We start from the raw sequence: 21,479 nt of genomic DNA, 5'->3' as shown, positions 1-21,479 counted from the left end.
GATCCCAGAACAACCAGTACTCTGATATAAAGATATAATGAAACTACATATTGAAATGTGGAATAAACGTGGTCCAAGCTACTGTGTCATATACGCCAAGAGGCAGCGATCGTAAGCTCATCATCATGAGTACAATGAGTATAATGCGTGCAACAATATATACAAAAGAGCTGATGAGCACAACTATTATCCCGGTCTTGTCGGCGAAATCCGACGTATCGCCTCTCCATACCATATGCCAGTAAGTAAGAAAAAAAAATACCGGCGCACATGCTATCCAAAGGGAAGCTGCACGCCATAACATGTGTTCTGTGTATTTCTGAAATAAGTAATTCCAGCCCAGACAATGTATCCCTCCAAATACTATCCCACTGAAACAGCCAAAGAGAAGTACAATCTTAGCGTTATACTCACCATAGCCACCTAGAGATGAAACACGACGAGAACGGGCAGCACTGGGGGAGATATCGACCTGAATGCCCATGAGACTGACAAAGGGATAGAAGGTGTATTGAAAAGAGTGTTTCAAGCGTGCCTCGCTATAATGCAGGGGAATCAGAGCCATCTCAGGCAATAGAAATGATGGCGTGCCTGTAGGTTAAGCGTCTCGGTGTTCCTGTTGCTTTCCAGTGAACAATATAAGGGCATCCAACATCCTTGGGCTTCTTCCACCACAAGCCATATGCAACGCAGGTCAAAGCTGCTACTGCTAGAGTGTCTATTTCAAGCAGGGTATTTGGAAGGTTCTGACCGTAGCGAGCGACGAGCTGGACGACAAACCATGCCAGCTGAAGAAGGGCGATTGCTTTCGATAATCCATCGCCCTTACTTCGATCTTCTATCTCTGCCTCCGAGATAAGTGGCATGTCCACGTATCCGTCACGAACAAATTGCAGGAGTTCATCGGGGGTAAGGGTGGCTCGCGGCTTGCCATCGACGTAGAGCATAAATCCACCCATCCATGCGAAGAACCCATGGGTCATTGTCCATTCTATGAAGGCGTTGAAATGCATGTTAGTCCTGCATGACCGAAGAGTTCGAGCACGTAACTGACCTTTAAACTCTGCCGCAGGTCTGGGAGTGCTTGAACCTCTACTAATGTCACTGAGCAATGTAGCTGTGCCCTCTGATATATCTCGATCACGGTCGTAGGTCTGGGTCCGTTGTGCACCGAATTCATTATTAAATTCCTTTGCGGCAGCACGAGCGCTGAAAAACTGCCGCGTGGCCCAGGTGATCATGAGTTCTGGGACGATCAACGCCGCGACCATGAGGAACAGACGACGAGAGGTAATGGCGACTCTGCCCTCGTCCATACCCGGAATGTTTGTATGGATCGCAGTCCAGGTGCATGCAAAAAGGGTTAAGCCACAGCTCAAGAGAATGTTCCACAAGGTTCTGGTGCTATTGCTGCACGGGGAGTCGCTGGTATCGAATGTATGGATGATACTGGTATCGTTGAGACTCGGGAGTGAGGCGCAAACAAGCTGAATGTGTGCATGGGCAGCGCAGGCTTGCAGGAGAGTCATTGCAATTGTAGAATTGAGGGCATGCTGCTGCCACTCTGTTTATCTCGGTCGTTAAGGGCAGGCCAAGGATCAAGCGCTAGCCACAGCCTCACAGGCGCCTTTGGTAAGGATGGACCACGTAGTACGAATAGTGAGTGATCGATCAAGTCTGGTACGTTGGTTGGTGGTTGGTGTTGATATGATTTCATATCCAGTGGAAGGTCTGTATCGAAGCGATATCCCAGGTCTTGACTATTAAGCAAGACTGACATGCAAAACGACATGAACGGCTGCATGCATGCGTTGTGAAGTGAGTGAGTGATAGAAGGTCAAAAAGTGAATGTTCCGCTTACAACGGCATTTAATTGATGGCCGATCAATGGCCGACCCCGCATATGGGGCACGGTTTGCACCGAGTCCTCTTCGACTTATCACCATAACCGCCAACCATCATCGAAGAAACACAACCTTCTCCTCCGGCATTGAAGCAACCCATGCAACGATATGAACAACACCCAACCCAACACGTTCCATCAAGCCCTCATTCTCTCTAACCGCCATCACATGTAGCAAGCACCCATGGTAACGCTTGAGACTCCCTGCATCCCACAAGCCATCCACAGAATCACAACGGGAAAGGACGATGAACTCGATAGAAGTCGGCAGAGCAGGATCCAATGGCAGAATAACACTGCCGACCCAAATGGGAGGGGAAGACGTGGAGAGGATGTTGAACAGACCATAATGTTGGACGGGACCGGGTTCTTCATTTTCTTCACTACCTCGTCTTACAATACCAAAATGGCTGGAAGTCGTGCGGAAAATGAGGGTGCCAGGTTGTAGCGGTCGGTGATTGTCTAGTGTCAACTCCGTTGGGTCTAAGATCCCTCGCGGAGAAGAATATATGGGGGGCTGCTCTTCCTCTATCCAATAAACCCGGGAAACCCGGCGAACATCAAGCTGCACTGTATCGCCACTGTGATCCACGATGTACCAAGTATCGATAAGCGTTTCATCCACCGACGCTTCGTTGCTGGTACTGGCGATAGGAGTCCGACGATACACGCCCCGCCCCATGTAGATGACAGCGCCACGCCACGTCGCCCATGCCCAAGAAGGCCAAGATGAACTGCCTCCCTCAGCCAAGGAACGACGAGCACGAGGTGTGTGTGGTTCGTGTTGCCAGAGCAGCGCATGATGCAGATCTGTCAACATCATTCCATATTGAAAGGCTCGAGCGGGGTCGCCGAGCCCAAACGCTACCGTCAAAGCATTTGTCACTCCAGTGAGAGCATCAACAATGTCTGATTCGACGGTGAGATTGCGTGGTGTATATTTCTCGACGGCCAGCTGGTAACTCCAAAATAAGTCAGAAGAGAATGGGAAATGTTCTCCGCGTAGATGCCAAAGAAAGCTGCTGGAGGATTTGGCCTTGGTTTCGCCGACGATGTCTTCGCAGAAAACCTGACATTGGCACTCAAAGCAGACCTGCTGCTCGGTGAAGTATATTCTTCGGCAGGACAGCGCGCTCTCTTGGTAGGTCCAACAGCGCGTAACCCAAGTGGACATCGCGAGAGCCTCCGTATGTCTTGGAGGAGCCATGAAGAGATGAAGTCCTTGAACAACCTCGGTATGTATTTGTGGCGTTCTAGTTCGTGGACGGCATCCTGGGAGAGGGTCTCGGGCCGACTTGCCGCCAGCAGCAATTAACGTGAAATAAGATAGGCCATAGACCAAATCCATAGCGTTTAACTGATAGGACTTGTCCTGCAAATCATCTTGAATGATGCACAGAGCATCGATCCATATGTAACGTTCACCAATTTGTCGAACGAATAGAATCGAATCTGTGATGGTGTCAGGGAGGTTTGCCGCGTTTAATCCGCCAGGCGTGGAGCGCCCCGCTATATTATCCTTCGTCGTCCAATACTCTGCGCCGGCGCTTCCCCATACATAACTGAGGGCAACACAACGACAGCCAGAAGGTGCAGGGATCACGGCCATCGATACTACGTCCACCACTCTCACAAATCCCGGCAGGTTCCTGTCCGTTCTCCAAATATTCCGACATTCATCTCCATGATTCTCTTGACACAGCTTGATCCACTTCTTCACCAAACCGATATCCACAGTGTTCTTCACCCTGCGACCATGAAGATCAACTGGTCTCCGAAACTTGAAAGCATCTTCTTGCATAAGGTGAATTATTAGCGAGCCCGCTGCCCTGAAATCGGGATGTGTGTCGAAAAGGCCCTTCCCAGTGACGTGGAGGCGGCGGCCATAACGGAGCGGAGGATGAGGCCCTCGCCGAAGAGCACCACAAAGCATCGTGTACACCTCACATTGAATCTCTGAGAGATCGATGTGAGGAGAGTTCTCCAAAACCCGCGTTCGACGGACATACAAGGATATGAGGCGGCAGAAACTGCATTGATAAGATTTTTCCAAGATGGATGAGAGTGGACCGAGCGGAATTGGCTCTAGCTCGTGGATTCCGTAAGATAGGATCCTGAAAAAATCGAGCTTTGCACAGGTGGAACAGAGTAATATGTCGTTCTCTAGCTTGGCAGTATGAGTCTGTTTACTCTCTTCGATCAGTCCATTGCTCTGAGTAAGCGTGGATGCCATTGAGTTGCTCACCTGAAGATCAATTGGTGCTTGGTATTGAACTAGGAGAGGGGAGGATTCAGAGGTTCCAGTGGATGCGACGTTAGCTTTGAGTTTGCGTAGGCGTATGCGGGCGACTAATAGCCAAACAACGCAAACTCCAAGAGCGACCCCTCCAATAATTCCAGCAAGGGCTAAACCATGTGTAGCGACCGGACGACGAGTCGCAAGAGCATCGCTGGTTGTAACACCACTAGGTAGTATTATAAGCATCCCTTGAGGAATGACTTGAATACGTGACGGAGAAGCCAACATCAAGACAAGATACCCACCTGATTGAGTTACGCTATTGAAGGGAGGAATCATAAGTACAAGTCTACGCGTGGCGACAATACCACGAGTCGATAGCAGTTAACTGGCATGTCAGATAGGCTGTGTCGTTGGCGTTCTTCTTCTTATGTAAATGCCACGGCAACTTGAAGGCTAAGAAAAGTTGAAGCAAGATACGCTTGACACGCCTCTAACCAGCCATGTAGTGGCTTGAAATGTTATGCGGATGAAATCATGATCAGTGAAGGAGCAAAGGAAACAGCGGAGTTGCACGAAACCGTTGAATGCAAGGCATTCTAAATATAGAAAGTTCTGTAACTTCCGAACTGCTTCCAACTGCGTACGGTCACTCAACCAAGTACACTCGGAATATTTATTTTATGATGGCTGCTCGTAGCGCTCGCTGGCATAACGCTCTCAAGCTCGCTCTGCAGAAGGAAGAAGGTATGAAAAATGGCGAGTTCCAAACTACACTTCATGAAACGCGAAACAATAAATATTGATGGTTCGGACTTTGGTCAGTCTTCCAGCTCGCAACCGCCAGCGTCAATGATACCACTCCATACGTCCGTAGCCATATCCTCAGAGACCATATCACCCATCCATCATTTCCATCTCTGCCCCTACTCCTCACAAGCACAGATATCCGTACTCCGAAGGTCACTCAGATCAAGTCCAACCCTAGCCACCGCGTGGAAGCACACTTCTGGATCAAAGCCACGAACGAGCAATTTCGCGTCTCGGGCCGCGTGGCTATCTACCCTTCACCTGGACTTACTGATAAGAAAGGGATCGAGGGCGTGGGGGAGGTGTATGATGCATTCAGGAGTCAGGGGTGGAATTGGGAGGACGAGCGACGGAAGCAATTTGACAGTGTCGGTGCCCACATGCGCGCATCGTGGTGCCGGCCCGTTCCGGGTTCCCCCATGGACTCTTACAGTGATGCTGAGAAGTGGCCTGTCAAAGTCGCGAAACCTGGAGAGGAAGGATATGATGCTGAGGATTACGAGGAAGCGCTAGGAAACTTTGCGTTACTTCTGATTGACCCCATCGAAGTTGATTATGTCGAACTCGGGGTTACGCCTAACCGGAGGACGAAGTTCGTTAGACAGGAATCGGATGGCGAGAGGTGGAAGGAGGTGATATTGGTCCCATAATTTGGACCTGCACTGGATCATTCCGGACGTTGACGCATCAGACTCGGGAAGAAGAAAGCACTGTCACAAGAGAGGTATCAAGATCATAGACACAAGACGTACGATACGATTAGAAGCAACACATTGCATGACTCATTAGTGGTTTGACTTGTGCCAATCAATGCATCACGAGCAACGCGGAAAGGTCGCACTGGGACTCAAGTCACCGAATGTAGGCAGAGCTTCTCGGCCAGGTACTTCAATGGCGGCCTTGTGCGCAGTGAATAACTCGCACGTTCACAACGAAGTTCAAAATAGTGCAGACCGTTTCTCTCGTGGACTAGCTTTATTTTCGCAGGCACTGATTACGATCTTCGAAGTTTGAATAGTTGGGTGGGTTTACATAAAGCTTGTGATGCGCATACTTTGCTGCACATAAATTAACAAGGCATGTGAGTAGTTTGGATCGAGTACATACTAATATATTGGCCGCTCGAAACGTAGCATGGGCGGATCCGATGTCAAGCCATCCTGATAGAATCATGTTTCAAGAGAAGCAGGACCTGCAAGGAACAATAGTAGGGACTTGATACAGACAACGTTTCACTGGACTTTCTACACACAGTAGCGAGTGGGTTCTTGGGGAGAGTACCGCGGGAATGTAGATGAGGCTGACATCACGTCGTGCAACTCCTCCGCTCGCCGATGAGGACGTGCCTGCAAGTGAAAAATGACAGAATCAGGACGCAGGTCCCAAAAGAATGCAAGCGGCGATCGCGCGACGCGGCGAAAAGTCCGTGGTTGCGCACAGATATTTACACAGCATCCAAATTGAAGGAGACCCAAAGAAAGATGTGCCCAGTAGCTACTTCACTGAAAAAGCTTCAAGCGGTAGCGCTCAAAAACAGGCAGCCAGGCTGTGGCAGATTGGCGATGATGATATATGCATCAACAACCTTGATAGCGTCACCATGACTATAACGACACCCACGGCGTTTTGATCCTAGGCTAGTAGCCCGTACACCTGACGGTGAAGACATTTTTGACATCGCGTCGACAAGGCACGACCATGACGGCGGCATATTACCCGGTATCCTTGTATTTTGAAAATGAATATTTGATACTTGGGATGCTCCCGCCGAGGTCCAGTAGGATCCAGTATGGTCCAATGTGGTCGGTGGTCATCATCCTGAAGAAGGGTCTTAGTCCGGATCAAGGTGGTCTAGCTGATGTAATTTCATGTAAGTAAGCTTTCTCGAACTCCGACGGAAGGCAGCTGTACCGCTTTGTCATTGTTCCGTTGGTAGTGCTCTCCAGCTGTCTTCTCATGCTGCCGGGCAGTATTCCAGTATTTCTGCTACTGGACTCGGTTACAAAGTCAAGAAAAGTACGATATGGTTCGCACGCCTTCAAATAGCCGTACAGACTACGGTAGACTACGGTCCTAGAATTCAAATCTTCATTACCAGTACTTGGAACGAGGGCAGAACAGCGAGAAGGGAGGAAGGTTAAGACTGGTTAAGATGAGAACCCGATGTACGTCAATTCAATGAATTTCTATCATTGATGGCCAAAATTCTAAATTCTCCAATTCTTTGCGTCCCACGACATCAATGCGGCGATATCTCCTGTGTGTTGCATTTTGCAGATCTAGATCGATAGCCGGCTGCTGTGCATTTCCTTCCTCGAGGTATATAACCCTCTCAGAACCAAACTGCCCATCCCTCTTGGTGCCGCAGTCATGGCGTCCACAGGGAGTCTGTTTCTCCGCCAATTTACAATACTGTGCTGGAAGAACTGGATAGTTCTCTCTAAACATTCCTTCGTGAGTAATATCCATTGCGGAATGTTCACCACTTTGACCATGATATAGTTGAACATCCTGCGTTGCTTGTTGTTACCGATCGGTTACGGAAGTACGTCCAGCTCCCTCTCAATACAGTACATGCTTACCACGGCTATCAAGTTTTTCTTGCCGTTGCACAGACATTCCTCATAAAGCCAAACAATGTGAGCAACATTTTTCAAATTACCCCAGTCCACCGCCTCACATCTTTGTAGTACGGTTTTGGCTCTCCGATCTCGGTCTACAACCTCAATAATCAGTTTGACGGCTCTCTATCTTTAATATGGGCTGATGGAACCAATGGTACCGGAACACCCTCTGCGGAACAAGTCATGGCTCGCATCACCACTAACTTCACCCCGAGTCAACTCCAAGCGGTCAGGCAGGTTGCGACTCCCGCAGACATTCCATCCCAATGTCCACAAAACTTCAACCTCTTCTCTGAGTGCTTTGCTGCTATTTCCTTTAATATCCTTCCAATGAATGCAACGGACACGACTCCAATCAACTACACTATAAGTGCAGATGGTGGACTTGGCTACATCGATGTGTTTAGTCATACAAGCTCATTCGAGACACGTATCCTACCCTTACAATGGGCAATAGACCAGGTCTGGCTATTTTCTGTTCTCTTTTCCTTTTCAGCTATTGATCGTGCACCTCAGGCAATCATCGAGCTTAGATCTGGACAGGCAGTACCCACTCCTATGGAATGGCCTTTTAATCAGGAAACCAACCAACAACAGGCCACGAATACTAGACTTAGTACATCGTTTACCTCCATGGTATGTTCGCATACTGACATATTGCTATCTCAGGTTTTATTAGAGGCATCCGGACTCTTCTTGTTATTGCACTGTAAGTCCCACACATCAACTAACAATCCTACAACTCAAATTCGGGACCCAGGTTTATTTGTTATATCGGGATTGCGTACCATCTCCCAGGGGCTTTCACCGGCGAGAGAGCCAATCTTCTGACCAGCCACATGAAGGCTATGGGTTTACTTGATACTGCCAGAATAGCGTACGTCATCGCTCAAATGGATCCGTGAAACGTCGTTCACTGATTACTCATGACATTCAAGATCGTGGCATATTAGTATCTCTCTAGCATATCTTCCCGCATGGGTCATCGTTTCTATTATATGGCACTTCCGAATTTTCACCGGCACTAACGTCGGCCTGGTGCTTATTGTCCATCTTCTATTGGGATTCTCGTTTGCTAGTTGGTCCTTCTTCGTCGCAGCTCCTTTTGGCAAGAGTCCTCAGCTTGCGGCCGTGGCAACTACGTTCCTCGGTATCATGTTTGCTATCCTCGCGCTGGTCTTCAGCAGAGCCAGCACCGTGGCGGCGACTATTTTTACTTTAATCTTCCCGCCTGGATACTACATATTCGCAATTCGTGCCATCTGTGGCTGGGAAAACCACCAGATTCCGACTAATATTATAAAACCCGATCCGGACAGCCACCTAACGTTGTTGCCCTTGATCATTGCCGCGATTGTACGTGGAGCATATTTCCTATGCACAATGTGTTAACCTATGCCTAGATTGACGTGTTCCTATGGCCATACTTGGGTAACCTGCTTGAGAGGAGGCTCTATGATGCCAGAGAGCCGTCCTCAGGCTTTTGGTCATGCTGTCGCAGGCAGAAAAAGGCTCCCTTACCTCCGCATCCTGAGGGAGTTGCGATTTCTGTCAAGAATTTAAGCAAGACATTTTCCCCTTCCATGTTCCACCGTGAGAAGCGACCGGTCACTGCCATCGCAGATTTGTCTCTCGATGTCCCAAAGTCCGGTATCTTCGTTCTTCTGGGATCAAACGGGTGGGTTTTACTTTACCCCTGGCAGATCAGAAAGACTGCTAACGGGGATGATACAGCGCCGGAAAGTCAACGGCATTATCAATCATTGGAGATCTCCTGGGGCGCAGCACAGGAACTGTCACCTTTGAGGGCGGTGTCTCTCGTCCTCCCCGCGGAACGCTTGGCATTGTGCCTCAGAAAAATGTGATATTCCCCGAACTGTCTTGTTACCAAACTCTCCGCGTATGGCGCGCAGTGAAGCATTCTGCTCAATCGATAGACGTTGACGAAGATTTCGAGCAGCTACTGCGTGACTGCGATCTTGGCAAAAAGATCCACGCCAATGCCAGCACTCTCTCGGGTGGTCAGAAGCGCAAGCTGCAGCTCGCTATTGGACTTGTTGGAGGCTCTAAGATTGTCTTGGTGGATGAATGTACATCCGGCGTCGATCCATTATCCCGTCGGGCGTTATGGAGGACTTTGACATCTGTTCGCCATGACCGGACTATCGTGTTCACAACTCATTTCTTGGACGAAGCGGATCTGTTGGCTGATAACATAGCTATCCTGGCTGCGCCAGGCAAGCTGGTAGCTGAGGGCACCCCTGTCGCTCTCAAGTCAAATCTCGGACAGGGATACAGCGTCCAAGTCATGTTCGACTTCCCTGATTTGACTGAGAAGAACCTTCCAACAGCACCCTCGGAAGCTTTGGATCGTATTCGTCAAGTGTGTCCCCAGTGTTCCATGTCGCTTTCCTCGCCGAGCCAGGCTTCATACCACCTCAAGTCGAAAGATTCCGCGGTTGTGGAGAAGGTCCTTCAGCTGTTGGATAAGGAGCGCAATTCTCTCCGCGTCGCGTCCTACGATGTATTGGGGACGTCTATTGAAGATATTTTCCTAGATCTCATGGCCCAACAAACTCGTAGCCCCTCTCCCGACGGCACCGAGAAGTCCATCTCAAGTTCAGGTGGTGTTTCTGAGCCCATCGTGGCTGAGTTGACCGACGGCCCACCGGCTCCAACCAAAGTCCTCCAGCTTACAGATGGGCGACCTCGTTCTCCTCTTAGCCAGGCTTTGACGATTTTCTATAAGCGTGCATTGATCGCTCGGAGGAGTTGGTTGACACCGTTGTTGGTCGTGCTCATCGCGGTTTGCGGTTCGTGCATCCCGCTAGTCTTCCTGTCTGGCCAGGCGACAACTTGTACCCTCCAGTTCAAGAACGAGATCGTCATTCCTTTGTACTTCCCAGAATCGCCTATCTACCTTCTATCAACTGGACCTGGCAGGCAGATATTGGAGTCACCCCCGAACATCATCGCGACTCTTGGAAAAAATGCCAGTTTCTTGAAAACGGAGAACATCCCCGATAATACTACCTTCGTCTCGACGATTACACAGAACTACCTAAACTTGGCGTTTGGTGGGATATCGATAGATATGCAGACGGGTGATTCGTTAGTCGCATGGGAGGCAAGCCCGCCTGGTTTCACTGGTCCGACCATGATGAATCTCGCGACAAATATACTGTACAATCGGGCATTGAACGCGTCTGGGAAAGCTGCAAGCACACCGAGCCTTATTTTCGGCAACTATGCTGCTTTCCCTCATCTTGCTGCAGGGACCTTGGTTGATCTCAAGTGGGTGGCGTTTTTCGGAGCGGCTATGGTATGTGCTGTGCAAGAATAAGATATTGAGGCGTGCGCTGATATCTTGGGCAGGCTGTCTTCCCTGCGTTTTTCTCCCTCTATGTCTCTAGAGAGCGAAGATCGGCGGTGCAAGCCATGCAGCTGTCGAACGGTCTTTCAGATCCTATTGGACTTTGGATTGGTCACCTCCTGTGGGACTCGATATTCTCTGTGACACTGGCTACGATCATCATCATCATCTTCGCGATCGTTTCGAATCAGTTCAACGGCCTTGGTTTCTTCGTATGTTCCGCTTTATTTTCTTGAATGTTGTAATTTACTGATGTATTCTGGCAGTGGGTCATCCTCGTTTTGTATGGCATCGTTGGCGCGTTATTCGCGTACTGCGTATCGTTGTTCATGTCGTCACCGCTGTCCTCTTTCGCAGCAGTGGCAGGGTACCAAATCGTCATGTATATCGTGAGTTCTTGCAGTTTCTTGGGCGCACAACCACTAATGCAAACTAGTTGTACCTGGGTGGATATCTCCTGACGCTGACTTACGCGACGACGTCTCAATCTGGTGGCATCATCACGATTATCCGTAAGGCTTTTTATATGTAAACTGTGACCCGCCGTTTAAAACGATCTTTCTAGACTTCACGCTTTCAGTCTTGTCGCCGGTGGCTAGCGTCGTAAGTTGCATAATTTCTTTACTGCAAACTGGACTCACTGTATGGACAGATGCGTGCAGCCTTCGTGTCAGTGAATCTCTTCTCATTGCTTTGCGACGGCACGACTCCCGTGACAACGTCGTCGCTTGGTGACATTATGAGATATGGAGGTCCCATCCTCTATCTCTTTGTATATGGCTTCATCCTGTTCGGTATTCTCGTATGGGTCGATTCTGGGTCAATCATCCCTCGTCGATTCCTCAACACCAGGAGACGGCAAGTACGAATGGACGCATTGCAGGCAAACTTTGAGGCCAACAGACAAGACGTTGCCGCTGAAGCGCATGCGGTGGCACACTCCAGTGATGCGCTGCGTCTTCTCCATCTTACCAAGACATTCGAAGGCAATAAAGTTGTCGATGACGTGTCGTACGGGGTGTCTCGGGATACTATTTTTGCCATGCTTGGGCCTAATGGTGCTGGCAAAACTACGACATTCAATATGATTCGTATGTATATCTGATACGACGATTAAGCTCTGAGACTTATTTTTGCGATTTTAGGTGGCGATATCGTTCCGGACATGGGAGATGTATTGATCAAGGGGATATCAGTGTTAACCTCTCCGAGGACCGCACGTCTATCTTTGGGAGTCTGCCCACAGTTTACTGCGATTGATTCTCAGTTGACTGTTCGGGAACATCTCATGATCTACGGACGGCTGAAGGGCCTGAACAGGGGGTATGAATTGAAGACAGATGTCGAGGCACTCATGGTTGCTACATCATTGCATGTATATGCTGACCGTCTGGCGAGCCAATTGTCGGGCGGGAATCAGCGCAAGCTTTCTCTTGCTATCGCTCTCATCGGTGAGTTGTTGAACTTGAGGTGGGAGAGATTGCTGACGTGGATATATGCAGGTAACCCCTCCGTTGTTCTCATTGACGAGTTCTCTACGGGGATAGATGCGAAAATGAAGAGAGACATGTGGGGCACTCTCAGAAACGTCGCTGTCGGAAAGGCAATTGTTATTACGACACGTGCGTTTTCTGTGAAAGTCATCCCCGCTTTGCTTCTAATCTTGGATGGCGATCTAGATTCCATGGAAGAAGCTTCAGCCTTAGCAAATAAGGTTGGCATCATCTCTAAACAATTGCTGGGTGAGTACATCGTTTGGTATGATATCTGCAATATCTCATGCCCATCCCCTTGTAGCTGTGGGTACAATCGACAACCTGGTCTCACGATATGCCACGTACCAAGTGCATTTCTCTTGTCCGACACGAGAGGACGCGACTAGAGCTCAGGTTCTCATGAGTCGGATACCAGGCTCTCGTTTAGCCGACGATGTTGCCACGCGCTTCGAAGTTCCTATACAAGAAGGCACCGGGCTCACGCTTGCGCAGCTCTTCCATGTTCTCTCGTCCCAGGGTGATTTCCAGGAGTATAGTGTAGAAAAGGCAACACTGGAGAGCGTGTTCTTGAAAGTTATTAGAGGGAATAATGTTGTGGAGGAAGATAATTCCCCTGGGAGACGCCGGAGGTTTTGGTTGTGGTAGGGCTGTGAGGTGCCCTGTTTGACGTTTAATGATTTGTTGTAGATTGGACTGACTCTTGCACGTATTTCGACATGGACAATTTATGCATACGGTGACGATTAATAGCACTTGTTGTATCTTTATGACCTTTGCCAACACTGTGGTTGCCTAAGGTGTTTCTGGGTGTTCAAGACAAGGATTTCGGGGTGCTGACTAAGCCTGGACCACCTGAACATGACAGTCGTGACGGTATCACTGAGGCTGGAGTCTGGACTCGGACTGTCATGAACTATCCTGGAATCCAAACAATTCGTCGTTGGAACGTCCAGCCCAACACGTCACCAATGGTCACAAGACACATCACTACCGATTAAAAGCTCACAGGACGTGTCTCGGCGCCAGCTGTTACCAAGACTTGGCAACACAGGTTTCTCCAATTCATATTCAAACGACGAGGACATCTTGGGGTTTCCCCGTGGCGCCAGGCGCCTAAGTACTAAAAGGAATGCGAGTATAAATTGGACGCGCTTTGACGCGCCGTGAGTTCTCACATCTTCCCCAAGGGGGGTGGCTGTAGCCACTTACCGCCCTCACGGCGATGCGGCGTTCGATCGCAAGTCACAGAAACTGACCGGTGACAGCGCATTGCTTATATCATATGCTCAGGACAACTGGAATGCTATAAGAACTCGGAGCGCAAGCCTTGTCAAAAGTCCATTCACCTGTCACATGTCTTCTGGTATAATCATCCTTTTTGTGGCTGCAGTCGCAGTTTACTTCTACAGCAGTCGACGCAGTAGATTACCACTACCTCCTGGGCCTCCTCCAAAATTCTTTTCCGGGAATGTACATCAACTACCAAAGAAAGAACCTTGGCGGATGTATGCTACGTGGGCTGAGACCTATGGTGCGTATTGTCCAATTTTCGATTTGCTGCGACACTCGCTCACCTATTTCTCACAGGATCCATACTTTCCTTCCGCGTGCCTAACCGGCAGTTTATAGTACTCAGCTCCCTAAAAGCAGCCACTGAGTTGCTCGATTCACGCGCCACTACGTATTCTGACCGTCCAAGAATATGGATGTACACAGAACTTGCGAAGCGCAATTTGAACCCGTTCAACATATCTTTCAATCACCCGAATTTCAAAACGTATCGCACGATGCTCAAATCTAGCCTGAGTCCTCGCACGATACAAAGCTACCAGTCGCTTCAAACTGAACAATCTCGTATCCTGCTTGATGGTCTGCACAAGAACCCTGAACAGTTCGTCGTTCACATCAGAAGGTAGTTTTGTTTGGTGATTACTTTTTTCAGTCGTTTCTCATTCGAGGTGCAGGAACGCAGGGGCCGTTGTACTTTATCTCGCATACGGCTGGAAGGTCACCAAGAGTGACGATTATTTCATTGGTATCCTGCGAGAAGGCCTTGAAATTAGTGCTGTCCTGTTCCAGCCTGGACGTTGGTTGGTCGAAGTGATACCATTATGTAGGCCATCCTTTCATTTTTCGAGTGGTCACGAAGCTAAGCTAGTCAACATGAGTACGTTTTATACCTTCATGGTTTCCAGGGGCAGGTTTCAAACGCGTGGCCTCAGACCTGGGGAAAAAGTTGGGTAGGCTCGACACAATACCGTTTAGCTGGACCAAACAGCAGATAGTAAGTTTTGTTGAGCAATCTTGCAACGTGCCATTATCGGAGTCCTGACCAGTTGTCATCGTCGCTCAGAAAAGCGGCAGCTACACGCATTCATTCGTTTCAGAACAGCTCCTTCCGGAGGATGGGTCCACGGTCGGTGCTCAACAAGAAGAAATCGTCAAGTGGTGCAGTCAGGGGCTCTACGGAGGGGGAGCAGACACCGTAAGATATCTTGCACCTCACTTGTGTAATTTGTTCTTAAAACATTGGCACGAGCAGACAGTATCATCTCTCACGTCTTTTGTTCTGGCTATGATGCTCTTCCCCGATGTGCAGAAGCATGCGCAGGCAGAGATCGATGCTGTCGTAGGCCAGGACCAATTTCCCACTTTCGAGGACAGAGGCAAGCTCCCATATATCGCAGCGCTCATCCTCGAGCTCCTCCGCTGGGCACCCGTGGCACCGCAAGGTCAGCTCACATGACTTTTCGTCTTCGTTCCCACTCACCCTCAGCGATGCAGGGCTCCCTCACCACGCAATGAAAGAAGACATCTACGAAGGGTACCGCATACCCAAGGGTACGACCGTCATTGCAAACATTTTTTCCATGTCCCAGGATAAAGAAATATACCCGGACCCATTGGAGTTCAGACCTGAGCGTTTCCTGGGTCCCTCACCTCAAGTGGACCCACGCAAGTTTGTCTTTGGGTTCGGGCGCCGCGCATGCCCTGGTGCGTGTCATTTACATGACACTATCCCAACTGAAACTGAACGACGGCCCCTTATTCAACATTTCAGGGTTGCATTTTGCCGAAGCGTCATTGTACCTCAATATCTCTTGTATCCTTGCTGCATTCACGATCGCCAAACCGCTCGACGAAAGAGGAGAAGAGATCACGCTTCCTGCAGAGTATGAGAATGTTGGCGTACTCTGGTAAGACATATCTCTACGAACCTAAAACACATTCTTACACACCGAAAGGCACCCCAAACCATTCAAGTGCAGGTTCATCCCAAGGAACAATGATTTGTTGGCAACTCTTTCGCAATAACCAGCACATCACTTGCACCCCACGGATTAGTGATTTCTACCGCGTCACTACGGTTACGCAGCCATATAGACTGGATGATTTTTCTCGTTAGCAGCCCTAGATCTCATTGAGTACAGTACCCCAAAAACAACAAAACGCTCGTCTAATTCATACTTATCCAGTGTCCTCTACGTTTAGCTATGTTCACCTTTCCTGCTGTCTTGCCCATAACACAGTCTGAATTTCTTATTGGATTGCAGCTGGGCCTTTCCCTTAAGCTCGTACGCCTTAATCAGCTTCATTTCTCGACTCGCTGTGTGTCTGAGTATGACGGAAATTATACGCCAGATAACCTTAAGAGCTATGAAAAGTCAGCTCGACACTTCGGGAATTTCTCACTTCCAGTAAGTTCCTGTTTTGCGGTAGCATCTTCGTACTACTACACGCGAAGGAAGGGAGTATGTACCTTTTATGGATCAACAGACAAACTTTGACGACACCCACGTGAACGACTGACGCTTTCCGGTTTGTGAAGCAGATGTTACAAGGTGAGAAGGCTCGATTCGGGAATGGTATTGGGCGGAGGTGGAAGACTTGAGGGATATAAGGTGGTGCACGACTCGGAAAATGTTGGAATCAGGCACAAATCAGGCATGTAGAATGGGAAAATGTGGGTGTAGATTTCTGACATCCATTGAATAGGCTCACTACTGCTGGGGGAACGAGCGCATAGTTCGTATGGAGCAATTTCGACCTGACAATGGTGTTTCAAGTTAGTCTTTCCGCTCGTATCACGCTGTTTGAGGTGTCGCACGTCGCACCTGTCTGAGTCTGAGTTTCGAAGCCGCCGCTGTCTCAGTTGGTTTGAAGGTAAGTGTGTACGTATCGACATCTCCACAACAATCGGCTCAACTGTGTATGCTATGCAGTTAAGCCGGGGTTTGTGGGGTGGCTTTTCCTGATGCATCATGGGCCGCTTTATTCACACATCTTGCGCTGACTAACTTGCGACCTACCGCCCCTGTTGCGAGCTTAGTCGTAGAAGCTGACCGGTGACAGCGCATCGCTTATATCATGATCATATGCTCGGGATATTGATATAAAAACTCGGAGCGCAAGCCGCAGAAGTCGATCTACCTGTTATCTGTAACATGTCTTCTGGTATGATCATCCTCTTTGTGGCTGCAGTCACAATTTACTTCTACTGCCGTCGACGCAGTAGATTACCACTACCTCCTGGACCACCTTCAAAATTCTTTACCGGAAATGCTCATCAATTACCAAAGAAAGAGCCTTGGCGGATGTATGCCACGTGGGCTGAAAGCTATGGTGCGCATCGTCCAAATCGTCACTTACTGCGAGACTCGCTGACCTATTTCTCGCAGGACCCATATTCTCCTTCCGCGTGCCTAACCGGCAGTTCATAGTGCTCAACTCCCTAAAATCAGCCACTGAATTGCTCGACTCGCGCGCCACTACGTATTCTGATCGTCCGAAAATATGGATGTTCACAGAACTTGCGAAGCGCAGCCTACCCCCGTTCAACATATCTTTCAATCACCCGTATTTCAAGATGTATCGCACGATCTTTAAATCCAGTCTGAGTCCTCGGACGATACAAAGCTACCAGTCGCTACAAACTGAACAATCTCGCGTGCTGCTCGATGATCTGCACAAAAACCCTGAACAATTCGCCGATCACATCAGAAGGTAAAAATCCTTGTAATTACTTGTTTCAGTCGTTTCTCATTTGAGGTGCAGGAGCGCAGGGGCCGTTGTGCTTCATCTCGCATATGGCTGGAAGAGCATCGAGAGTAACGATTATTTCCTTGGTGTCTTGCGAGAATGGGAGGAAATGAGCAATATCCTATTGCAGCCTGGACGTTGGTTGGTCGAAGTGATGCCATCATGTAGGTCATCCTTTCACTTTCGGATTGATTACGAAGCTAAGCTAGTCAACATGAGTACGTTTCATACCTTCATGGTTTCCAGGGGCAGGTTTCAAGCGCGTGGCCTTTGACCTCGGCAAAAAGTTAAGTAGGCTCGACGCAATACCAATCAACTGGACCAAACAGCAGATAGTAAGTTTTGTTGAGCAATCTTGGAACATCCTATTATCGGAGTCCTAACCAATTGGCCGCTTAGAAAAGCGGCAGCTATATGCATTCCTTCGTTTCAGAACAGCTCCTTCCAGAAGATGGGTCCACGGTCAGTGCTCAACACGAAGAAATCGTCAAGTGGTGCAGTCATGGGATCTATAGAGGGGGAGTAGATACCGTAAGATATCTTTTACACCCTTATGTGGATTTTGAAACAATCATCCGCATGAGCAGACAGCATTTTCCATCACGTCTTTCATTCTGGCGATGATGCTCTATCCAGAAGTGCAGAAGCATGCGCAGGCAGAGATCGATGCCGTCGTGGGCCAGGATCAATTTCCCACTTTCAAGGACAGAGGCAAGCTCCCGTATATCGGAGCACTCATCCTCGAGCTTCTCCGATGGGCACCTGTGGCTCCGCAAGGTCAGCTACGCGACTTTCGTCTTCGTTCCTACTCAACCTTGGCAATGCAGGGCTCTCTCACCACGCAATGAAAGAAGATGTCTACGAAGGGTACCACATACCCAAGGGTGCGACCGTCATCCCAAATATTTATTCCATGTCCCGGGATAAAGAAATGTACCCCGACCCATTGGAGTTCAGACCTGAGCGTTTCTTGGGTCCCTCGCCCCAATTGGACCCACACAAGTTCGTCTTTGGGTTCGGGCGCCGCTCATGCCCTGGTGCGTGTCATTAACATGACAGTATCCCGATTGAAACTGCACGACAGCCTCTTATTCCACATTTCAGGGTTGCATTTTGCCGAAGCCTCGTTGTACCTCAATATTTCTTGTATCCTTGCTGCGTTCACGATCGCTAAACCACTAGACGAAAGAGGAGAAGAGATCACGCTTCCTGCAGAGTTTGAGGGTGTTGGTCTACTCTGGTAATACATTTCTCTACAAGCCTAAAACACATTCTTACGCACCGAAAGGCGCCCCAAACCATTCAAGTGCAGATTCATCCCAAGGAACAAGGATTTACTGGCAACTCTCTCGCAATAACCAGCGCATCACTTGCACCTCACGGATTAGTGATTTCTACTGCGTCACTACGGTCACGCAGCCATACATACTTGACTAGGTGGTTTTCTTTTTAGCAGCCCCTAGATCACATTTAATACAGTATTGTCAATGTAACCTACTGACTCGGTGGGCCGGATGAACAACATCGAGCTTGCAATGATGACCCACCATAAAACCTCTTCTCATATTGAATATACTGCAGGGTTCACGCAGCATAGGTGAGTTTTCTTCTATTGTCTTAGCTAGTTTCTGATAAAGAGTCGATCTATTTCGGAATGGTACCAGGTCACAGGGCCATCACTCCTATCCAATTCCTTCGTGAGAATGATTCGACTTCGAGGCTGGTACGGTGAGTATACAATCGGGCATTAACCTATCAGTAGCTGAGAATTACCTGCTTCCGCTGTCCAACACGTTCCCTACAGGTATAGGGTGATATCGCTTATAAGTGAGATGCCAGTTGAACACCACATCGGTTAACCTTCCCACCCTGAGTCAAGGACAGTTATGCCACCACCACTCTGGCTCAAACATATAATAGGAAAAAATACAATCTTGATACGTTATGGGCCAATAGCGACATTGGCGACCATCTTTGCCTTGCTTGGAGGGCTCTCTATCTATCTCACACATATGTATCTGGATGCGAACTTTTGGATCCAAGTGAGCATGGATGATAATACGTTGAGTTCTTTCAATGTCAGCCGATCCCCCGGTGTAAGTCTTGTATCCTGATATTTAGTGTATTCGCGCTAATCGCTGACACACAGCTTGTATTGTGAATATTTTGTTCTTGTTATCTACAGGCAAAATCTGACATTTTTTAGGCTCGCTGATATGTTCTCAATCGACCTGAATGCACAGACATTTTCCGTGAGCATCATCTTTACACCCGTGCATCTATATCTAAGGACTTTCAGGTTCACTGGTCTCTTGTTGGCGCCTGTGGACATCAGTATACAGGCTCATCGAATGATAATTGTATTCAAAATCAATTCGTCAACAATGTCGCCTTGTATCTGAACGTTCTGAACGAGTGAGCGGACTTTCGCTGTTCGAATCTGACATTCACGTTGCTCATTCGAAATGCCAGTGCAACCTGGAATGTAACAGCTCCAATCGGCACGTTTGATTCATCAACGGTACAAAATCCTCCGCCAGTGAAATACATACCCGGAAGAGAGTGAGCTTGAATCCATATATGCGCGGGCTGATAATTCGAGCATCTTCGAGGAAATTACCAGCAGAAGAATATGATGCAGTTTTGGCCATCGATCCCTTTCTTCCGTATACACTACAAAAGCAATTTTCGATTCTTTATTACCCATTTGATCAGTAAGGACATCACTTCATTCCTCTTTATCGACATTATTGACTCCCTGCAGGCATTCTGCATATGTATCGCTATTGGCCATTGACACTGACAGCAATCAATCACTGCCAATATCCGGCGTAATTGGATATGGAAGTATGGTGGGTTGGATCGGTTTCAGTGAGTTTTACCCGACTACAGTAGGGGGCGAGACCTTGTATGCGCTGTCCCTAACTGTTTACCGACAAAAAATGGTCAAGGTGTTTGCCCTTCTCCTCGTTGTCACAAACTGTAAGATTTACTGCCCAGCGCGCATGGTCCGGTTCGTTCTCATCCGACTATAGGGGTTCTCTCTATTACTATTTTATGGATGACAGTCCTGGTGATATTCCGTGCGAACATTAATGATGGCCTTATCTTGACCTCGACAGCAGGTGTGCGAGCCGCAGAGGATCGATGGATACTCCACAGTGCTGATAAATTTACAGTCCTTTTTGCCCTTCCACAGATCAGGGCCAGTATGCCAGATTCTCCGCCATTTGGTAAGTACTATTGGCCCTGCACATAGTTTTGGTCACCCTAACCAAACATCAATAAGGCGCTTTCATCGGTACCTCGAGAACAACATTGTTCGGGAAAGCATAGCTGACACATGATCCTAGATATCGCAGGTTACTTCATGAATGTCGGTCTCGTCAGCCTCTGCGTAAGTCTATGTTCACAGTGCTTTGCAGCGATTTTCTCACCCATTCTATAGACATCAATTCTCCTTTTCTCGCAATTACAGTACCATTACCAGCCAGTGGCCAGGGAATGAAAGGAAGATTGGTGGGTCATGACTCTAGAGTTTGACGCGGTCGAGAAAATTTGTGCTTGTGGATAGCATATTGTACCGACTATCAACCTGCTCTTGAAATCATTGATTCAGCGCTCATTGTCGGATTTATTTGCCTGTGAAGGACTTCATCTTGATTTAGTCTCTCCGCTTCGGTTTCCATTGTTTCAGTTATGGGACTTCGTCAATTTGACGCATACAGACAAGCCAGCGTCGAGGGCACGATCGAAGCCGCAAAAACTTGCTGTCTGGTGAAAATGCAAATGGATTGGTACATCTCATGCCAGAGGTAGTGAATTCGTAACCCTTCATATTAATATTGTGCGTAGATGAGCTCATTGGGCGATCCGGAGAGGGCGAATGTTCTTGAATGACGACACACATATAAGTTGAACGACATGTGCGGTATACTGCACAATCACAAAAATGGAGCTCAAGAGTCAATTAAGTAGAGCTGAAGCGAGGTTT

At 48.5% G+C, this 21,479-nt stretch overlaps 8 protein-coding genes across 8 annotated transcripts; 5 read left to right on the top strand and 3 right to left on the bottom strand.

Moving 5' to 3' along the window:
• Nucleotides 1–43: 43 nt before the first annotated feature.
• On the bottom strand, nucleotides 44–484 carry DEU56DRAFT_734774 (uncharacterized protein; the record flags this gene model as incomplete). Its single annotated transcript, XM_041348402.1, has 1 exon — nucleotides 44–484. The coding sequence occupies one exon, from the start codon at nucleotides 482–484 to the stop codon at nucleotides 44–46; it is 441 nt and encodes a 146-aa protein (XP_041209648.1).
• Nucleotides 485–532: 48 nt separating this feature from the next.
• Nucleotides 533–1,884, bottom strand: DEU56DRAFT_796588 (uncharacterized protein). The gene is made up of 3 exons (XM_041352903.1): nucleotides 1,861–1,884; nucleotides 1,055–1,759; nucleotides 533–991 (listed from the first exon to the last, which is right to left on the bottom strand). The coding sequence occupies exons 2-3, from the start codon at nucleotides 1,527–1,529 to the stop codon at nucleotides 567–569; spliced, it is 900 nt and encodes a 299-aa protein (XP_041209647.1). The 5' UTR covers nucleotides 1,530–1,759; nucleotides 1,861–1,884; the 3' UTR covers nucleotides 533–566.
• DEU56DRAFT_278943 (heterokaryon incompatibility protein-domain-containing protein) lies at nucleotides 1,713–4,731 on the bottom strand. Its single transcript, XM_041345440.1, has 4 exons — nucleotides 4,448–4,731; nucleotides 4,149–4,390; nucleotides 1,862–4,085; nucleotides 1,713–1,798 (listed from the first exon to the last, which is right to left on the bottom strand). Exons 1-3 carry the CDS (start codon nucleotides 4,479–4,481, stop codon nucleotides 1,959–1,961), a joined length of 2,403 nt encoding a protein of 800 aa, XP_041209646.1. The 5' UTR covers nucleotides 4,482–4,731; the 3' UTR covers nucleotides 1,713–1,798; nucleotides 1,862–1,958.
• A 35-nt stretch (nucleotides 4,732–4,766) lies between these two features.
• On the top strand, nucleotides 4,767–5,904 carry DEU56DRAFT_796584 (uncharacterized protein). The gene is made up of 3 exons (XM_041352902.1): nucleotides 4,767–4,901; nucleotides 4,968–5,644; nucleotides 5,705–5,904. The coding sequence occupies exons 1-2, from the start codon at nucleotides 4,826–4,828 to the stop codon at nucleotides 5,600–5,602; spliced, it is 711 nt and encodes a 236-aa protein (XP_041209645.1). The 5' UTR covers nucleotides 4,767–4,825; the 3' UTR covers nucleotides 5,603–5,644; nucleotides 5,705–5,904.
• A 926-nt stretch (nucleotides 5,905–6,830) lies between these two features.
• Nucleotides 6,831–13,273, top strand: DEU56DRAFT_796571 (uncharacterized protein). The gene is made up of 20 exons (XM_041352901.1): nucleotides 6,831–6,978; nucleotides 7,051–7,406; nucleotides 7,455–7,497; nucleotides 7,548–7,591; nucleotides 7,643–8,038; nucleotides 8,093–8,192; nucleotides 8,246–8,285; nucleotides 8,337–8,453; nucleotides 8,515–8,932; nucleotides 8,980–9,254; nucleotides 9,311–10,898; nucleotides 10,952–11,161; nucleotides 11,216–11,338; nucleotides 11,386–11,461; nucleotides 11,515–11,552; nucleotides 11,602–12,040; nucleotides 12,095–12,400; nucleotides 12,452–12,571; nucleotides 12,629–12,691; nucleotides 12,747–13,273. Exons 2-20 carry the CDS (start codon nucleotides 7,323–7,325, stop codon nucleotides 13,088–13,090), a joined length of 4,824 nt encoding a protein of 1,607 aa, XP_041209644.1. The 5' UTR covers nucleotides 6,831–6,978; nucleotides 7,051–7,322; the 3' UTR covers nucleotides 13,091–13,273.
• A 327-nt stretch (nucleotides 13,274–13,600) lies between these two features.
• DEU56DRAFT_278461 (cytochrome P450) lies at nucleotides 13,601–15,993 on the top strand. Its single transcript, XM_041345438.1, has 9 exons — nucleotides 13,601–13,976; nucleotides 14,033–14,357; nucleotides 14,410–14,558; nucleotides 14,614–14,729; nucleotides 14,799–14,930; nucleotides 14,988–15,177; nucleotides 15,230–15,439; nucleotides 15,507–15,642; nucleotides 15,691–15,993. The coding sequence occupies exons 1-9, from the start codon at nucleotides 13,799–13,801 to the stop codon at nucleotides 15,758–15,760; spliced, it is 1,506 nt and encodes a 501-aa protein (XP_041209643.1). The 5' UTR covers nucleotides 13,601–13,798; the 3' UTR covers nucleotides 15,761–15,993.
• Nucleotides 15,994–16,800: 807 nt separating this feature from the next.
• DEU56DRAFT_278497 (cytochrome P450) lies at nucleotides 16,801–19,036 on the top strand. Its single transcript, XM_041345439.1, has 10 exons — nucleotides 16,801–17,068; nucleotides 17,125–17,449; nucleotides 17,501–17,649; nucleotides 17,705–17,820; nucleotides 17,885–18,016; nucleotides 18,070–18,262; nucleotides 18,313–18,522; nucleotides 18,590–18,614; nucleotides 18,675–18,725; nucleotides 18,774–19,036. Exons 1-10 carry the CDS (start codon nucleotides 16,891–16,893, stop codon nucleotides 18,841–18,843), a joined length of 1,449 nt encoding a protein of 482 aa, XP_041209642.1. The 5' UTR covers nucleotides 16,801–16,890; the 3' UTR covers nucleotides 18,844–19,036.
• Nucleotides 19,037–19,054: 18 nt separating this feature from the next.
• DEU56DRAFT_796550 (uncharacterized protein) lies at nucleotides 19,055–21,138 on the top strand. Its single transcript, XM_041352900.1, has 12 exons — nucleotides 19,055–19,082; nucleotides 19,150–19,563; nucleotides 19,729–19,737; nucleotides 19,785–19,900; nucleotides 19,958–20,047; nucleotides 20,098–20,199; nucleotides 20,250–20,467; nucleotides 20,521–20,610; nucleotides 20,665–20,718; nucleotides 20,775–20,786; nucleotides 20,839–20,882; nucleotides 20,934–21,138. The coding sequence occupies exons 2-12, from the start codon at nucleotides 19,372–19,374 to the stop codon at nucleotides 20,991–20,993; spliced, it is 987 nt and encodes a 328-aa protein (XP_041209641.1). The 5' UTR covers nucleotides 19,055–19,082; nucleotides 19,150–19,371; the 3' UTR covers nucleotides 20,994–21,138.
• Nucleotides 21,139–21,479: the final 341 nt, after the last annotated feature.

The sequence above is a fragment of the Suillus clintonianus genome (assembly GCF_016758775.1).
Source record: "Suillus clintonianus strain FC179 chromosome Unknown DEU56scaffold_26, whole genome shotgun sequence".
In the NCBI taxonomy this organism is placed as follows: Eukaryota; Fungi; Basidiomycota; class Agaricomycetes; order Boletales; family Suillaceae; genus Suillus; species Suillus clintonianus.
Note: the sequence above shows the minus strand (reverse complement) of the source record. Positions and strands in the feature narration are given on the sequence as shown.